Below are 16,988 nucleotides of genomic sequence, written 5' to 3' on the forward strand. Positions count from 1 at the left end.
ATTTTGGGTTATGGGTATTATCCGAACCGAACCCGGACCTAAATGGATATCCGATAGAACCCGAAACATTTAAAATCACAAAAAGAACTTCTACCAAATATGATCTTAATTCTTAATATGTATCCAAAATACTTTAAGATATTATTGAACTTCTAAAATAATTATCTGTTACATGAAGGTTGATGGTGGAATGTGGCGGTTGATGCCTGGAGTTTTTAGATTTTGGTTTTGTTTTTATTGAATAATGTTTCTCATTTCATGAGAACTTATATTTTGTTTTATGATTTCATTTATAAGGTTTTTTTTATATCACTAACTATGTTTATCTTTCGTTTGATTTTGAATGATCACGTTTGATGTTTTTTCTTATTTTTGAATCGATTTTACTTATGTTTTGGCTATTAAAATATGTACAAATCATGTATTTTAAATCCGAAGAACCGATTTTATTTATGTTTTAGTTACAAAATAGGTACAAATCATGTATTTTTAAACTGAAGAACCGATTGGGACCCGAACCCGAAAGTACAATGGGTTATACCGGTTCTTTGAAGATTTACTAACCCCGACCCGAACCCGATAGAACCCGAACCGGTCACGAACCGAACTTTTATATAACCCGAATGGGGTTGATTTTGATAAACCCGAAAAACCGAAACCCGAATGGATAAAATCGAAACCCGATTGGGACCCCGAATGTCCATGCCTACCAATGAACATTACAAGAGAAGCAACAAGCTTGAAACTCATCATCATAAAATAAATTTTATTAGGCCTAATTCGTGGTCCATTAGGCTCTTCGAGTTCCATGCACGGGAAAGACGTGACACGCGCCCTCATCCTCCTTTGCATGAGTCTTTAAACTTCTGGATCTGACATGGGATGAGACTGCGATCTGCTATCTTTCATCCGGCTGTCGCTTCAATGAGAGCCACCATCAACTTCATTGGGTAATAACTCTGGGATTACTCAATCAATCCAATAAAATTAAAGATCTTTATCGGACCATCTCCGAGAGGATGCCGATTCATCTAAATCTTCATCGAGATTACTCTAACATCACCTCCACCTAAGAGCCTATTCATCGGCTTCATCTTTTAAAGAGTGAAAATTGACTCCCTTAAGAAAAGAGTACATGCGAATCCAATAGAGAAGAAGAAAACTCCATTAAAGCGAACGGGATTTAAAGAGCAACTGTGAAAGAGGAGAAGCATACATAAAAGATCAATCTCAATCGAAGAATAACACAACACAATCATCAAGTTTTGCTTCAATTAAGATTTTGAATACACAACAAAAATTTGCCACGGTTTATCGCCACCGCGAAGAGAAGAAATATAATACAAAGCAAAAACAAAAACAAAAAGATTATGGGTGACCGGCAGCAAAGAGCCCACTGGCCACATGAGCAAATCTATTTGGTCGGAAGCTTTTTTAGAAAGAAGTTAGAGAAAATACTAGAGAGAGGCTTTTTTGGTAGAATGAAAATTATTATATTACAAAACTTGGTGAATAAGAAGAATTCTTCATTTGCTTCTTCTCCCCATGCTTATTACGCATAAAGTTGGTGTTACAAGTCCAAAGCACTAAGATTAAGAACAAATATTTATTTATGGTACTTAATCCAGACTAGATTATACCTTTTCATTTTTTTACTAAATATATAAGAAAATACATGGAAACAAAAAAACATGGAATCGTAATTCACACGAGCATGAACAAAAACAAACCATTTCTCTCTCCTTATTGAACAGTAACATTATTAAAATGATTAGAAAGAAATAAAGAAATACCCAATTGATTACTTTATCTTATTATCTCCAGTTTGGTTTTCACGATTCTGGTTAGTTAACTATTTTATGTTTCCACCTCCGAACATTTGAATTGTTCGATACCACCTAATTTACACTTAGCTAAAATAAGGGGAAGAACACCATTGCCAAATAAAGAATGTTTCAGTACATAACATGCACATTGTCTTGTTTCTGGAAGTACATTCCCGCTCCAAATTTTACAACATTCGGGTCTCCACCGCCGGCCCTTTACAGCAACTAGGGGGCCGCAGGTATCATGATTTTTAATGCAAGCAGGGTTGAACGTAATAGCCGTAGCCGGGAATGATGTCAAGAGTATGACAAAGGCGATGCACATCAATGAAATTAACTTCATTTTTGGAATTAATTTGTAGTTCTCGTGATAATTAGCTTCGAATTAAATATCTTTTGAGAAATTTGAAACAATCTAGTTTTGGATAATTGTTGTATGTTTTGAAACCCTTTAAATAACAAACTGAAATGAGAAAAAAGTGGAATGTTGAAGGTGGGAATCGAATCCTAAAGATAAGGGAGGATACTACGTACACTGATATCTGTTTTTATTTATGAAACATTTTTTTTTTTGCTAACCGAGTATCCTGGCTCCACCGAGGTGGTCCAGACTAGAGACCGAAGTGAGCATGGACGCTGCCAGGGCGTCACCATGTGGCTCACCGTGTAACGGTTTTCGGTCTCGGATGCTGCAGCCCATATGTTAAATTCCGCAGTGGCCAAGGCTCGAACCCAGGGGCGGGCACTCCAGCTGGAGCTCCTATACCACTAGACCAAAGCAACTTGGTTATGAAACATTAATCTCCAAAATAAAAGTATGACCGATTCATTAGGAAGTGATTTTTTTTTTGTTCAAATGACCGATTCATAAGGACGTGATTATAAATAGAGTTCTTGTTGAATGGGTGTCTTTGTATCTATTTTAAAAATAAAAGTATGACCGATTCATTAGGAAGTGGTTTTTTTTTTGTTCAAATGACCGATTCATTAGGACGTGATTATAAATAGAGTTCTTGTTGAATGGGTGTCTATGTAGTTCCCCACGCAAATATGCATGCATCTTTGATTTGTGAAGTAGCTTGAATTTCATGAAAAGAAAGAAGCTGAAATTAAACTAAAAACATCACTGAATCGTATAAAGCGGTCCCTTTTATTTACGCTCAACACACAAACGTGAATTATAAAACCCTTTAACAAAAAAAAAAAAACAAAGAATTACATTATTTCTCAAGAAATACATAACTAAACGAAACTTATATAGTCTCAGTTTATTATGCCCCCCCTTTGGTTGCAAGATTTCTCTCACGTGAAAGACTTGACATTGTTCCTTCACCAGCAACATTTTTTTTTCAATACAAACTAAGAATAATAGTTTTAGTGCTAAAAAACTATGTACCTCCTCCATTCTTGTCGATCTTTTAAGGGCTGAGCCAAAGAAGACGAATAGGAGTGTGAGAATATGAGCTTTTTTACTTGCTGGAAACTGAAGAATGTGAAGAACAAAAGAGAGAAGAAGAGAATAATTTCATATCACTTGGTTTAAATGCAACAGCTAATTCTCTTATCACTTGGTTTAATATGGCTGTACAAAGTCTTCTTGATCTCTCCTTTTGAACAGTCGCAGCAGCAACCACAATACTACATGTATAAATGTTCATATATAACATCAAATAGAATAAGTTAAAACAAAACTGTAAAGGTAAGGAAACGTACTTGTCAACGCCATGACCAGTTTATCGCAGATGAATAAACAATAGGTGTCCATTTGAGGGAACGGAGCTTCTCTCTACAAACACAAAACATTATTCCAATTGTTCTTACTATAAGATTTGTATTGTGGAAAGCTTAAGTTTATTGATGTCTGCAGCTCTCTATTTATACAAGTCGAGATCATGTGATAGAGTCAAGTTGATCTTATCACATGCTCATAGTTATCTATAAGATAAATACAACAGTTATCTTAAACTATGATTATCTCTATAATGATACGTCATTATCCTAACATCCCCCCTCAAGACGGAGCACGGTTAGTGAGGCCGATCTTGGTAAAGAGGAGTTGAAACCGGTTCCTTGGTAGCGGTTTGGTTAAACCATCAGCAAGCTGATCCTTTGATGAGACGTGTCTCCATTCTGCACTTGTTCACGTATGAAATGAAAGTCAAGTGCTAGATGTTTCATGCGTGAATGAAACACAGGGTTGGCACTAAGGTAGGTAGCTCCAACGTTGTCGCAGTAGATCGTCGGGGTGGAGATGATTGGAATGTGTAGTTCTCGCAGTAACGAGTAGAGCCAACGTACCTCAGCAGCAGCAGCTGAGACAGCTCGATATTCAGCCTCAGTTGACGATCGTGCTATTCCCGTTTGTTTCTTAGCAGACCATGATATAGGGTGTTGACCAAAGAAGACGACATACGCACCAGTGGAGGTATAATCATCCTTGTTGCCAGCCCAATCCGCATCAGAATAGGCATGGAGGGAGAGAGAACACTGACGAGAGAGGAAGATGCCAGAGGTATACGTGCCAGCCAAGTAACGTAGCACTCTCTTAGCCGCCATCCAATGAGTATCTGAGGGCTTGTGCATGAATTGTGAGAGTTTGTTGACAGCAAGTGCAATATCAGGTCGCGTGAGAAGAAGATATTGTAGGCTGCCGACAACATTTCTGTACTCTGAAGGATTATCCAAGGTAGTACCATCTCGTATAGAGAGCGACGTGGAGGCGCACATGGGAGTTGGTACTGGCTTGGCGTGTGTCATGTTGGTCCGATGAAGTAGGTCAGCAATGTACTTTCTCTGAGAGAGATCAATACCCTGAGACGAGCGCATGACCTCAATGCCTAAGAAGTATCCCAAGTCATCGAGGTCTTTAAGAGAGAATCGCCTAGACAAGTTGTTGATGATGTCACGGATCCGAGAAAGAGAGTTACCAGTAACCACAATGTCATCGACATAAATTAGCATGAAGATGACGATCCCTCGATCATGTAAAAAGAACAGAGATGCATCTGCAACAGAATTTTTGAATCCAAGGCTGAGAAGATATGTTTTTAACTCCGTGTACCAAGCACGTGGCGCCTGTTTCAAGCCATAGAGGGCTTTGTTGAGTTTGCACACATGATTTGGTTTGTCCTTGTCGATGAAGCCTGCTGGTTGGACCATGTAGACATCTTCATTGAGAGTCCCTTGGAGGAAGGCATTGTTGATGTCTAGTTGCTTAAGAGGCCAGTCATATTTTGCTGCGAGCCCAAGTAGAAGTCGGATTGTTGGAGACTTGATAACTGGACTGAATGTTTCATGATAATCTATTCCTGGACGTTGATGATATCCCTTTGCTACCAGTCTGGATTTCAGTGATTTCTCAGTCCCATCAGGGTTGTATTTGTACCGGAAGATCCACCTGTTGCCAACTAGGTTTGTCGCTTCTTCAGCTGGAACTAGATCCCATGTGTTGTTGACAACCTGAGCATTGAACTCTGCAGTTGCAGACTTCCGCCAGCGCTCATCAGCCAGAGCTTGTGTGATTGTATGTGGCTCAACGTACGGGGCAAGTGCTGTTGTCAAGCCATACTTTGGGTTGGGTTTGACAATGTTGTTGCGTGATCGTGTTGTCATGGCATGTTGTGTTGGCTGAGAGCTTGTAGCAGGAGGGGCAGCTGTGGACTGAGCAAGCGCTGTTGGTGAAGCAGGTGCTGTTGGTGAAGCAGGTGCTGTTGGTGTTGGAGATGCCGTTGTTGGTGCAGGTCCAGTTTCCGGTGAGGGCTCCTCCACGAGTACCTGTTGCTGACCTAAAGGTTCCACCGTAGGAACCCACGCTAGCTCCTCTGTTGCTGGAGTGGAAGAGACATTGGCACTTAAAGAAACAAAGGAAAACTTATGTTCAACAAAAGTTACATGTCGTGAGACAAAGACTCGAGAAGTGGAGGGATCAAAACAGAAATAAGCACTTTGAGTAAGAGAATAACCAAGAAAGACACATGGAGTGGAGCGTGGTTCCAACTTATTGGATGTGTACGGTCGCAGCCACGGGTAGCAGAGACACCCAAAGATCTTCAGTTTGGAGTAGTTGGGAGCAGTTCCAAAGAGCCGATTGTAAGGGGTGTCCATTGAAAGTACTTTCGTTGGCATCCTATTGATCAGGTATACAGCTGCAGCAAAGGCATATGTCCAATATTCAGTAGGGATGGAAGCGTGAGTGAGAAGCGAAAGACCTGTCTCTACAATGTGTCGATGTCGTCTCTCGGATAGGCCATTGTGTTCAGGTGTGTGTGGTGGTGTTGTGAGGTGAGAGATGCCGTGCTGCGCAAGGAATGGTCGGAGTGCAATGTATTCACCGCCAGTGTCGCTATAGAGTGTTGTGATCTTTGTTTGGAACTGTGTTTCGACGAGCTCCTTAAATCTGGTGAATGTGGCTGCGACCTGTGACTTTAGTTTCAAAGGAAAGAACCACATATATCTTGTATAGTGGTCAACTATGAGTAAATAGTATTTGTAACCATCAAAAGAAAAGATGGGAGAGGACCAAACATCTGAGAAAAGAATTTGTAACGGACGAGAGGAAGTAATAGATGTTTTATGGAATGGCAATTTGTGACTCTTATTAATAGAACAAGCATTGCAATGAAGAGAGTTTGGAGAACGACAAGAAAAACCAGGAGAAAAACAAGAAGAAATATGCTGTAAAATCGGAAAAGCCGGATGTCCTAGTCTGTGATGCCAGTCTAAGGACGATGATGATACAGCAGAGAAAGCAAGAGGAGTGCGTGAGTCATTGGTAGGCCATTCATAGAGGTTGCCATTAACTGGCGCGGTCAGCACCGGTGTCCCCGTTGGAAGATCCTTCACCTGAAACATAGTTGGAAAGAATTCCACAGAGGCATTGTTAGTTTTACAGAACCGGTTAACAGAGATCAAATTCTTTTGCATAGATGGAGCATAAAGAACATCATTAAGATTGAAACTTTTAGATGAAGTTGGAAGAGAAAGTGAACCGGTGTGTGTGATGGGAAGATTGGCTCCATTCCCAATCACTATGCCATCTGGTCCTGCATATGGCATGTGTGCAGCCATGTTGTTGAGATCACTCGTGACATGGTGAGAGGCTGCACTGTCCATAAGCCAAGCATCAGGGTGTTGGTTTGTCATGTACGTTGCATTGGCATGTGGTCGCCACTGAGCGTGTTGGGTGTTTTGCTGCATTGAGTTGGTTGCAATGACTTTGAATGATGGACACCGTTGGGCGCTATGTCCTTGAATTCCGCAGGCCTGACATCTTCCAAGGTAGGGACGAGATGGGCGAGGCGAGTTGTTGCCTTGTCGTGGGACAAAGGATGGACGCCAGTTGTTGTTGTTATTGCGGTTATTGTTGTTGGTGTTGCTTCTTGTGGTGTTGTTAGCTGTAACTGGAAACGTCGGTGTTGCTGGTTGATCGCAGACAATCATGGCTTCTCGGTTAAGAAGTTTCTCTGTAAGTTCAGAGAAGGAGATCAGATGATCTCGGCCGTTGATTGCATCAACTTCGGCTTTGTATTCCTCAGAGAGACCCGCTAGAATCTGCTCTATCAGATCTTCAGGGTCAATGGGCTTGCCAAGGAGTGCTAGTTCATCTGCTTTGGTCTTGATAAGACGCAGATACTCACTGATGGTTTTTGTTCCTTTGGTGCAGCTCTTGACTTGGAACTTCAATTGTTTGATGTGTCCGCGAGTTGGTGTGCCAAAGATGAGATTGAGTGTGCTCCAGACTTCATGAGTGGTTGTAGCACTTGCAACGAGTGGTTGAACTGGAAGGGATATAGCACCAATGATGGCACTGTATAGGAGCCTGTCCTGACGTCTCCACGGTAGATACGCCGGGTTAGGTTCTGCGAGGCCATTGTTGATGAGGACCGCCTCTGGAGTGGATTCTGTTTTCTCAAGAAAAGTGTGGAGTTCATGACCTTCAAGGAGGGCTTGAATTTTTCTGCTCCACATGAGGTAATTGGTGTTTGTCAAACGTGTAACGTTCGACATGTTAACCGCAAGAAGCGAGTTTGCAGGGTTTGCGGGATCATAGACTGCGGTGCGTGTAGCAGTGGCAGTTGTGAGAGAGCTGTTTTGATCAGACATGTTAACGATGTTTGTGTTTGCGTGAAGAGAAAAGAAAAATTTAAACGATTTGGATCGAGAATTGCTCTGATACCATATAAGATTTGTATTGTGGAAAGCTTAAGTTTATTGATGTCTGCAGCTCTCTATTTATACAAGTCGAGATCATGTGATAGAGTCAAGTTGATCTTATCACATGCTCATAGTTATCTATAAGATAAATACAACAGTTATCTTAAACTATGATTATCTCTATAATGATACGTCATTATCCTAACACTTACCACACTGATTGTTCTTGCTTAATTATCACCAGGTTTGCCACTCTTGGTGGGTTTTATCGAGTTTTATCATGACCAACAGAGTCCATTGGATTGACAAATCAAAGCTTGTAAAGTTCATCTTGGACTGTCAGGTTTTTCTCAAACATTGGTTGATAAAACTCACATCTCTTTAGAGCCTTCCCTGAGTTTCAGGTGTAATTTGAATAAGATATGGAGAATGGACCTGACGATGCTGTTGATATCTTTCACACTTACTTTGGAGTTGCAGGTGACTAAAATTTGCGTCTCATTAGTACATACTGTTAAGGTCTTCAAAGCTAAAGAGAACTTAATGATCCAAAACTGGTGCAGGGCTGGAGTATCCTGGAGTCAAACCAAATTGATCCTGCCTATGCTTTGCCAGTCGATGTCATCAACCGGATTCTTTTAACCAAATGATTGCTTCCATTTCCGGTTCAGTTATGATTTGACAAACCTTACTATTAAATTGAGTAAAATAAAAATTAACCATTTACAATCTCAAACCTCTCCCATGAACATAGTTTACAACCAAGAAAAGTGATGAGCAAGGCAGTAATATGATTCTCATCTCTTACTTTCTCTATGCCTTTGAAAACATATAATTGCTTCTAAGTGTTTCTTTTCTTTTCATCCATTGAAAATATATATTGTGTATTTCATCTAAAACAAGAATATGATTCAACTCCTCCTATAGTAGCCCTTCAGGTTTCCGCCGTCTGTTGCCACGGAGCTGGTCGAGCTTTACCAGCATCTCGGCATAGAGAATCTCGTTCCAAGAATCAGGTACACCTGGGAGGCACCAGTGACTGCAGTCTTGGTACAACAACGGTGATTTGCTTTCTTCTGCAGTAAATTTCTGTTTCCTATAAACAGACGGGTGAGCATCCTTCCTGTAATCTGTTAACCTCGTGATGTTGAGATACGTGACCGGTGTCTTCATTCCCCTTAGAACTCTTTCAAGAATCTCCATCTTGGAAGGGTAAGGCATTAGGTATGCCTCGTTCTTGATCGGTTCTGTTTCATCATCGCACGCCCCTCCCGCATTCCATCGCCCACCACTGCATGCAACCAGACCAAACCCATTTATTTATTTTTTTAAACAGAATCTTAAGACTACCATGAAAGAACTGTACATACCTGAAATGTGACAGGGAGAATCCGCGGAAGAAGACAAGAGACTTCTTTGGATTCACATACTTATCAACCCATCGACCCCAAGTAGTCAATGCTTTTCTAAAAGCTTCATCAACGTTGAGTTTCGGGTAAACAGTGCTTCTTTCTTGAAAATAGTCCTCACTAATCAAAACCATCCAAACACCAAAAAGCCAATGAGACAAATCCTCCATATAAAAAAAATAAAAAATAGCTGACAGAACTCTACCCTTTGGATGTTATGTCATCAGTCCACCAAGCTCCGGTATTGAACACAAGTACATCCGCTCCTATGTACTGCTTTGATGAGCTTCCCATCATATCTAGACGCAAAGTTTCCTTCTTCGTCCCGTTCTTGTCCGTAACTTCCCATTCTCGAACCAAGAAAGGAGACGCAAAGAACTCCACAGTGCAATTATATTCCTATCATATCAACCACACAAATCAAGTCTCCAATAACAACTAGGTAGTCAAACTAGGCCTCGTTGATAACCGAACCGAACGAAAATTTTTGGTTAGTTTGGTTCAATTCGGCAAGCTTATAAAATACTTCGGTTTTCACTTCAGTAATTGGTTAGCTCGGGTTTTCCAAAAAAAAGCTAACTAAACTAATCAAAAATTCGAATCAAAATAACCGACAAACCGAATTAACCAAATTACCCCGAATTTAAAGAAATTTTAAACCAACATATAATTGAAACCAAAAACTTTGATTAGTTTCGGTAAAAGAAGTTGAAAAACCGAACTACCTAAACCGAACCAAACTCTGTTCGGTTCAGTTGGGCGATATTTTGGTCGAACCGAACGACCCAGCCCAAACTAGCCAAACCCGCAGGCCTCACCGAAACAGATTGCAAACTTACTTTGAAGACCAAAGTGTACTCAGCTTCCCGACGAAACTGATGCCTTCCATGAGCTTCAAAGACTTGTCTCTCATCTTTAACTGATCCTTTAAGAATACAAACCAAAGACTCCCACATGTTTCTATTCAGCGAGTCTCCAACGAACACGAGCCTTCTTCCTCTAATCATCTCCAGCAACTTGCCTCCGTTCAGCCTTGGTAAAGTGCATTCTTTAGGTTTCCACTTCAGTTTGTAAAACTCAACGTCTGGTCTTCCGTTGGTTAAACAGCTAAACTGTTCGTCGATGAGATTACACGTGCCGGGTTTGTAAAGCGGGTAGGATTCGTCTTTGACCCATTCTCCTTGGAAAAAATCGCAGTCCTTCAGAGACTTGATCTCTCGTTTAGCCCCTGACTTCCTACTTTGTTTTCTCATCGGAGAAGAAGCACTTGAATTCACGGACAGAGGTGCTTGTTTGTCCGAATTTCGAGCAGTGTTGTTGTTAGGACATAAGTGTACACTTGCATGAGACCGTGAAGCGTTGTTTCTAGAATGTGGGTTTGTTTCATTACCTAGGGGAGGCTCAAAGGTTGTGTTTATAACAGCCGGAGTGAGACTTTCCGGCGTGGTTGCTTGTAATGTGATGTTACTGGACGCTGAAGTCACGGCACTGACATTAGGGAGGATATAGGAAGAAACTGAATTAGAGATAGTGATGAGGGAAGGGGCGAAGGCTAAGTAAACAGTGAAGGCAACAAAGGTTATGACGAAGGCGTAGACAAAAGTTATGATCGTTTTTCTTGGTTTCATGGCGGAGAAGAAGCTTTTCATTTCAGAGATGGCTGCGCCGCCGAATGTAGGCACGTGCTTGACGGAGTCCGTGGCCATGGGCGAGAGGAAGGTGCTCAGTTTTTTTTTTGTTTGGCACGTGAAGAGTCTCTCTGTTGTCAGAGAGAGAGAGAGAGAGAGAGAGAGAGACAGAGAGAGATTATGAAGATTGAACTTTAAGGAGTTAGGAGAGAAGGCAACGTGTGTGTTCGGTAAAGTGTTGAGTGTTTCTGTTGTTATATTACACCCTTTGTATTTGGAGTAAACTACGAGAAGGCAATTGTTTTTTGTTAGGTGGACGCAGGTTTAGAATGTTGAGATTGTGCCTTTTCTACATTTGGAATGTTGTGATTGTTATCTTTAAAAGCATTTTCTGGAATGGAATGGTGACCAAAAAACAGATAGGAACAAAGGGGGCTTATGATTTAAGAGAATTCTAGTTTTTGTTCAAATCTCCTCTTAGTATTTATAAAAGTTCTATCAAATCCACTCTTATTGAATTAATCATTTATTAAAACTCTTTCGAATCTCTCCTTACTGGAAAACAAAGATTTCACTCATAATCTACTAATAATAGCAATCCTCATTAATTCCAAAGGTTGTGAATCTCACTTATATTGAAAGGTTGTATCTTTTGAAAAAGATGTGTAAAGGGTTGTGTCTTTTCTAAAAGTTCTATGTTGTAAGGTTGTGTCTTTTCTAAAAATTGTTTAAAAGTTGTGACTATTCATAAGTATTTTTTAAAAAGTGAAAAGTTGTGAGTATTAGAAGAATGCAACTATTCAGATTGAAGGGATGTGACTATTCAAATAGATTTTAAAAATCTATAAATAGTCTCCGCCATGCATTTTTCAATTATAAGTCTCTTCCACTGATTTTAATGGTAGTAAACCGAGATCTAAATGTATTAAAAACAAAAGTAAATAAAAAGAGAAAACAACCAGTGCTAGGATCAATGTCAGCCGGAAATCAAAAAAATTGTTTAACAATTGGCTGAAAATAGCCAGTTGAGAGCGAAGAGATGCGTATTAGTGAGAGTGATATATGATGATTTGATGGTGCAAAAAGAATTGTGAAAAAACACAATTATAAAGAATTCAACACAATTATTATTTTCTTCAGATATACAGGATTTGTGGAAAGATGCTCGGTGAATTTTTTTGTTAAATTTTTGGTACAATTAATTTTCCTAGGATGGATTATATTCTCATAAGGCCTGGAAACAGTGGAGGGAGAATCATCGGAATTCTCTCGCTAAAGCTTTTCTCGCTAATTTGTAAGTTAAATTGATTATGATTGTCAGTTCCTTCTTGAAACATGAAATCATATTTCCCTTTTATAAATTTCAGTCTCTTGAATCTCCCGGTTAAAATATCATCAAATGGTTTCATGAGGACAACACATGTTCTAATATTTCAACGGTTATGAGTAAATTAATATAGTAGTGGGTTGGGGAGACAGAAAATGAGGATGGAGATTAACATAACAAACAGAAAAGAGGATGGCGGTGGTGGTGAAAACAGACATGAAAATTCTTAGAGAGAGACGGTTATTTCCAGAACAAAAGAAATCCATGGTAAGTGAAGGAGAAAAAAGAACAATGATGACGGGAAGTAGGGAAGTCATAAAGAATGAATATATAAATTTGTTAAGATTTAAGAACTATTATTTTGAGAGGGTCGTATCTTTTCAAAAATGCAACGTTTCAAAAATGCAACGTTTCAAAAACAAGACACCGTTAGATATAAGAATTATTATTTTGAGAGGGTCGTGTCTCTTCAGAAGCAATGTTTCAAAAATGCAACGTTTCAAAAAGAAAAAGACATCGTTTAGATATAATAACGGATGACATCATATACTAAATGAAACTTAAATAATATCCACTAGATTACATAACCGCAATAATCTCAACCGTCCGATTTCAATTTTATTTTGCTATAAAAAATGTTGATGTCATCAAACACAGAATGTGGAGTTTGCTATTATGTATAGATATCTTTTAAAAAGTGAAAAGTTGTGACTATTATTATAAGTATAATTTTAAAATAACTACTGTTATAAATTTTTAACCTTCTTTCTTTACCGTTAAACCATTCAGGAAACAAAGCATATATAAGGTTGCTTTTGCAGATTTATAGGTATTTGCTAGCTACCTACTGGGCAAATGACGAAAGCGAAAGCGTACGCAAAGCTCTTCAAATCAAGAAGGTATATAAGACTGTTCATTTCAAAGAGTTTAGTAAAGAAGCGCTGTCAAGTTTTTTAAGAAGATCTATAATTGTAGTAGAGCATAGGGAGATGGATACGATGTAATTTGGATATTCCTTACAGTAACGACATTATAAGTAATGTACCTTACCATATGGATAATAGCATCAATGGCTATCGTTCTCTCATCTTCAGGTCAGAGTTTTTTTCTCCCACCAAGATTCAAAATCTTTATGTAAATATTTGTGTGGTTTTGTGTGAACATTGGTGATCACGATATGACAGTACCTTACATTGGGACTCAAGCTTGGATAAGATCTCTCAACTATTCGGTTATTGATAACTGGAGACCATGGATGATCAATAATCAACTCGCTGGGTATTAAACTGATTTTTTGTTTTTGGTTCGTGTTTATTTGTTTTTATTAGAGAGTCACCTTGAAACCAACCTTGCTTCTTCTTGGCAGATATACAAGAAGTTATGCAAATAAAATGACATTTGCTACTATCAAAGCAAGTTTTTCTTACTTCTTTTTTAAATTTTCTATACATAATAGGAAACCTGTTTTTTTGTTAACTGATAATATCATCATTTTTTATAGGAAAAAAAAGATATATCTAACTGTTAGATTTGCTTTATTTTATAATAATCTAATGGTTAAAAATTAGATTTCCTTTAAATAGATGACATCATCATTTATTAAACCAAAGAACGCTTTTGCCTTTCTCGAATCAATGCATTCCTTCAAATCAAAACGGCTTAAACCTCTTCCAAAGACACCTCTTTGAAAACATTTATACATCGAAGATTCCAACTTTTACATCTGATATTTTATTTCTTCTAAATAGTCTATTAATTTATTTATTTTTGTGAAGAGAGATCTGTTAAGCTACTATTAATCATCGGTCATCCCATTTTACAAATACTTTTTCAAAGAATAATCTATCTACCATATTAGTAACTTTGACATCACATCTGATACAAGGTTTAATGATATGTCAAATTATATACGTACAACGCATATATGATCCTATTTTTTTATAAAAATATATGATCCATTTTGTTATCTATCAAATAAATAGACATTTATGATGTTTTTCGAATTGATGTTACGTACATTTTTATTCGTGCATGAGTTTGATACGAGTGATATTTATTTTGTGAATCTCTGATAATAATTAAATAAGAAATAATTGTTAGAGATTTAAGTGAATCTTTGAGACTGTTTAAGTGGAGTATGTTGTCTTAGTGAATAGTTACAATTGGTTAGATGATGCAACTGTTAGTGTTGAACCATTACATTCTTTGATGATAAAAAAATTACAATTATTAGTGATTATTGTTTTTAGTTGTGAACTGTTGCAACTTTTGGTGTTAACCAGTGTAACCCTTAGTTAAACCTTTGCAAAGGTTGATTGTCAACTATTGCAATCCTTAGTCATATATATAAATAGTTGTCGAAAATGACAAATAACAACCACAATAAACACCAAATAAAATTAGAAAATCACAACAATCACAAATAAACTAAAAAAGAAAGAGATTCATTATTTAGATCATCAAAGATCACTACATGAAATTGCCTTTGTTTTTAAATTTTTTATCAAAATATATGAAATTGGCTTTTCATTTATTTTCATATATATATATATACACTCTTATAAAGAATTTAAAAAAAATTATCTTCAAAAATTATTGTAATTTTATTTGTATTGTATTTTTTACAAAATGAGTTACCGTGCGATATCGCACGGGTTCTTTTCCTAGTATTTATCAAGAGTTATTGGAAATTATTAGATAATCTTCTATATATTAAAAGATAAGCATTACAACATTTTAACTATAACACGTGTCATCACTATAATGTTTCTTAAAGTCTCTAAAGAAATATTTTGGTCTATTAAACATGTATTATATACTTCTACTTAGAATAACCATGAAATTAATTAACAATATATAATTATTGTTTTTTTTTTCTTAAATAAAATTTACGGAATTACCAAACGTGACTAAAATATATATTTGACAATTAATAATTTTAATAATAAAGACTTGACAACAATTCACATATCTTCATTATTTTTTAATGTTATAGTATTAAAATAAATTAAACAATCATATTAACCATATAATAAAAAATAGATTTTTCGTATATATTATATTTTGAATGTTTAAAAACGACTATAAATAATGAAAATTGTTAAAACTCTCACACTGAAAATTTTATGATCTATAGTTTAAATTTTTTATTATAATAAAATATAAATGATCATAAAAACCATACGAGTAAACTAACATTTAATAGATATTCAAATTAATACATATATAGGCTTATGAATAATATAATTATGGTTATACGGACAAAGTTCATATTCAACAATTATTAGAATATATACATTTTACTCCACACATGTGAGTGGATAATCACCTAGTTGATTTTACATACAAAATCCACTAGAAACAAATACCATCTAATGAGATGGTACTTCAAAATAAATAAATCATCGAATTCGCTCTACTTGCATTATAATGAACTAACGCAAAACGAAGCCTCTAGAATTTTTTTTTTCTTCTTGAAACGCTTTGTCTGTTAAGTTTTTCCATTCCTTCTCATATTTCCATTTCTAAATTTTAGATTTGTCTGTTAAGTTTTTTTTTTAGTTGTAACTATGATAACACTATTGTTCTATTGGGTTGAATTCAATTATCAGGATTTCAATCCGGATTTAGGTTCATTGATTAAAAGAAGGAAAAAAATATTTGCTAACTACCTGAAGTATTAGTCATTCACATGGTTAACCATGCAAACTAAACTAATGTATACCTAGCTACGCGAATTATATATTATGCATGATAACATATCTCATTAACATCATAAGTTTAATTTCGTTCATCCAAAAATTGATGTAAATGTTAGAAACCGTTTAAATATCTCGTTTCATCAATTAAAATATGACCGACCCGGCCGTAATTTAACTAAATGAGATTTTGACCCACATTTTAAAAGTGTAAGAATATTTTTAACATAATTGATTTTACAAAATCAATATGTTTTAACATTTTTTTATAAGTAGTGTTTTAACATTTTTATTTTTGTGTATATGAAAATATATTATTATATTATTTTTATTTATATTAAATATGAAAATTCTATAAGATATTATGTAATTTTGTTTTTAAATTATTTTAATCCATTTTCTTATGAAATTTTAATAAAAAATATGTAATTCATTTGATTAATTGTCTGATATATACTTATTTGATACATTTTAAAATGTATGCAATTTTTTTTTATGAATATATAAATAAAATAATTCATTAGTTATTTAATTTTATATCAAACAAATAAAATGTTAGAGTCAGTAATTTGACATGAAATAAGTTTTATAATAAAAAAAATGATCAAATAAGTATATTCCACACAATTAATCAAATAAATTACAAAAATTTTATTAAGAGTTAATAAGAAAACATATTAAAATAATTGAAAACCAAAATTAAATAATATCTTATGTAACTTTCATATTTAGTTAAATTACCGCCATGTACATCATATTTTAATTAATAAAAACATAAGATTTAAACGGTTTCTAAAATCTACATCAATTTTTAGATGAATGAAAATAAATTCGTGATGTTAACTATGTAGCATCATTAAGTTGAGGGATGAAATTAAAAAAAAAACACTCACATATTTATTTTGGGATTTATAAGTGAAACGAGTTTTATTCTAATTTTTTGTTCT

General features: G+C 36.2%; 1 protein-coding gene across 1 annotated transcript; it reads right to left on the reverse strand.

The window, feature by feature from the left end:
- Positions 1 to 8,654: 8,654 nt before the first annotated feature.
- Positions 8,655 to 16,351, reverse strand: LOC106381311 (protein trichome birefringence-like 1). The gene is made up of 4 exons (XM_013821215.3): positions 10,228 to 16,351; positions 9,594 to 9,787; positions 9,350 to 9,508; positions 8,655 to 9,270 (listed from the first exon to the last, which is right to left on the reverse strand). Exons 1-4 carry the CDS (start codon positions 11,092 to 11,094, stop codon positions 8,901 to 8,903), a joined length of 1,590 nt encoding a protein of 529 aa, XP_013676669.1. The 5' UTR covers positions 11,095 to 16,351; the 3' UTR covers positions 8,655 to 8,900.
- Between the last annotated feature and the right edge of the window lie 637 nt (positions 16,352 to 16,988).

This window comes from Brassica napus, chromosome A1 (assembly GCF_020379485.1).
Source record: "Brassica napus cultivar Da-Ae chromosome A1, Da-Ae, whole genome shotgun sequence".
NCBI lineage: Eukaryota > Viridiplantae > Streptophyta > Magnoliopsida > Brassicales > Brassicaceae > Brassica > Brassica napus.

Bases quoted from the DNA above. Each gene is read 5' to 3' on its own strand.
- LOC106381311 (XM_013821215.3), bottom strand. From the start codon at position 11,094: ATGGCCACGGACTCCGTCAAGCACGTGCCTACATTCGGCGGCGCAGCC. The intron at 9,509-9,593 runs GTAGAGTTCTGT...GGTTTTGATTAG, and splicing joins GATGACATAACATCCAAAGG to TGAGGACTATTTTCAAGAAA. The intron at 9,271-9,349 runs GTATGTACAGTT...GGTTGCATGCAG, and splicing joins TTCTCCCTGTCACATTTCAG to TGGTGGGCGATGGAATGCGG.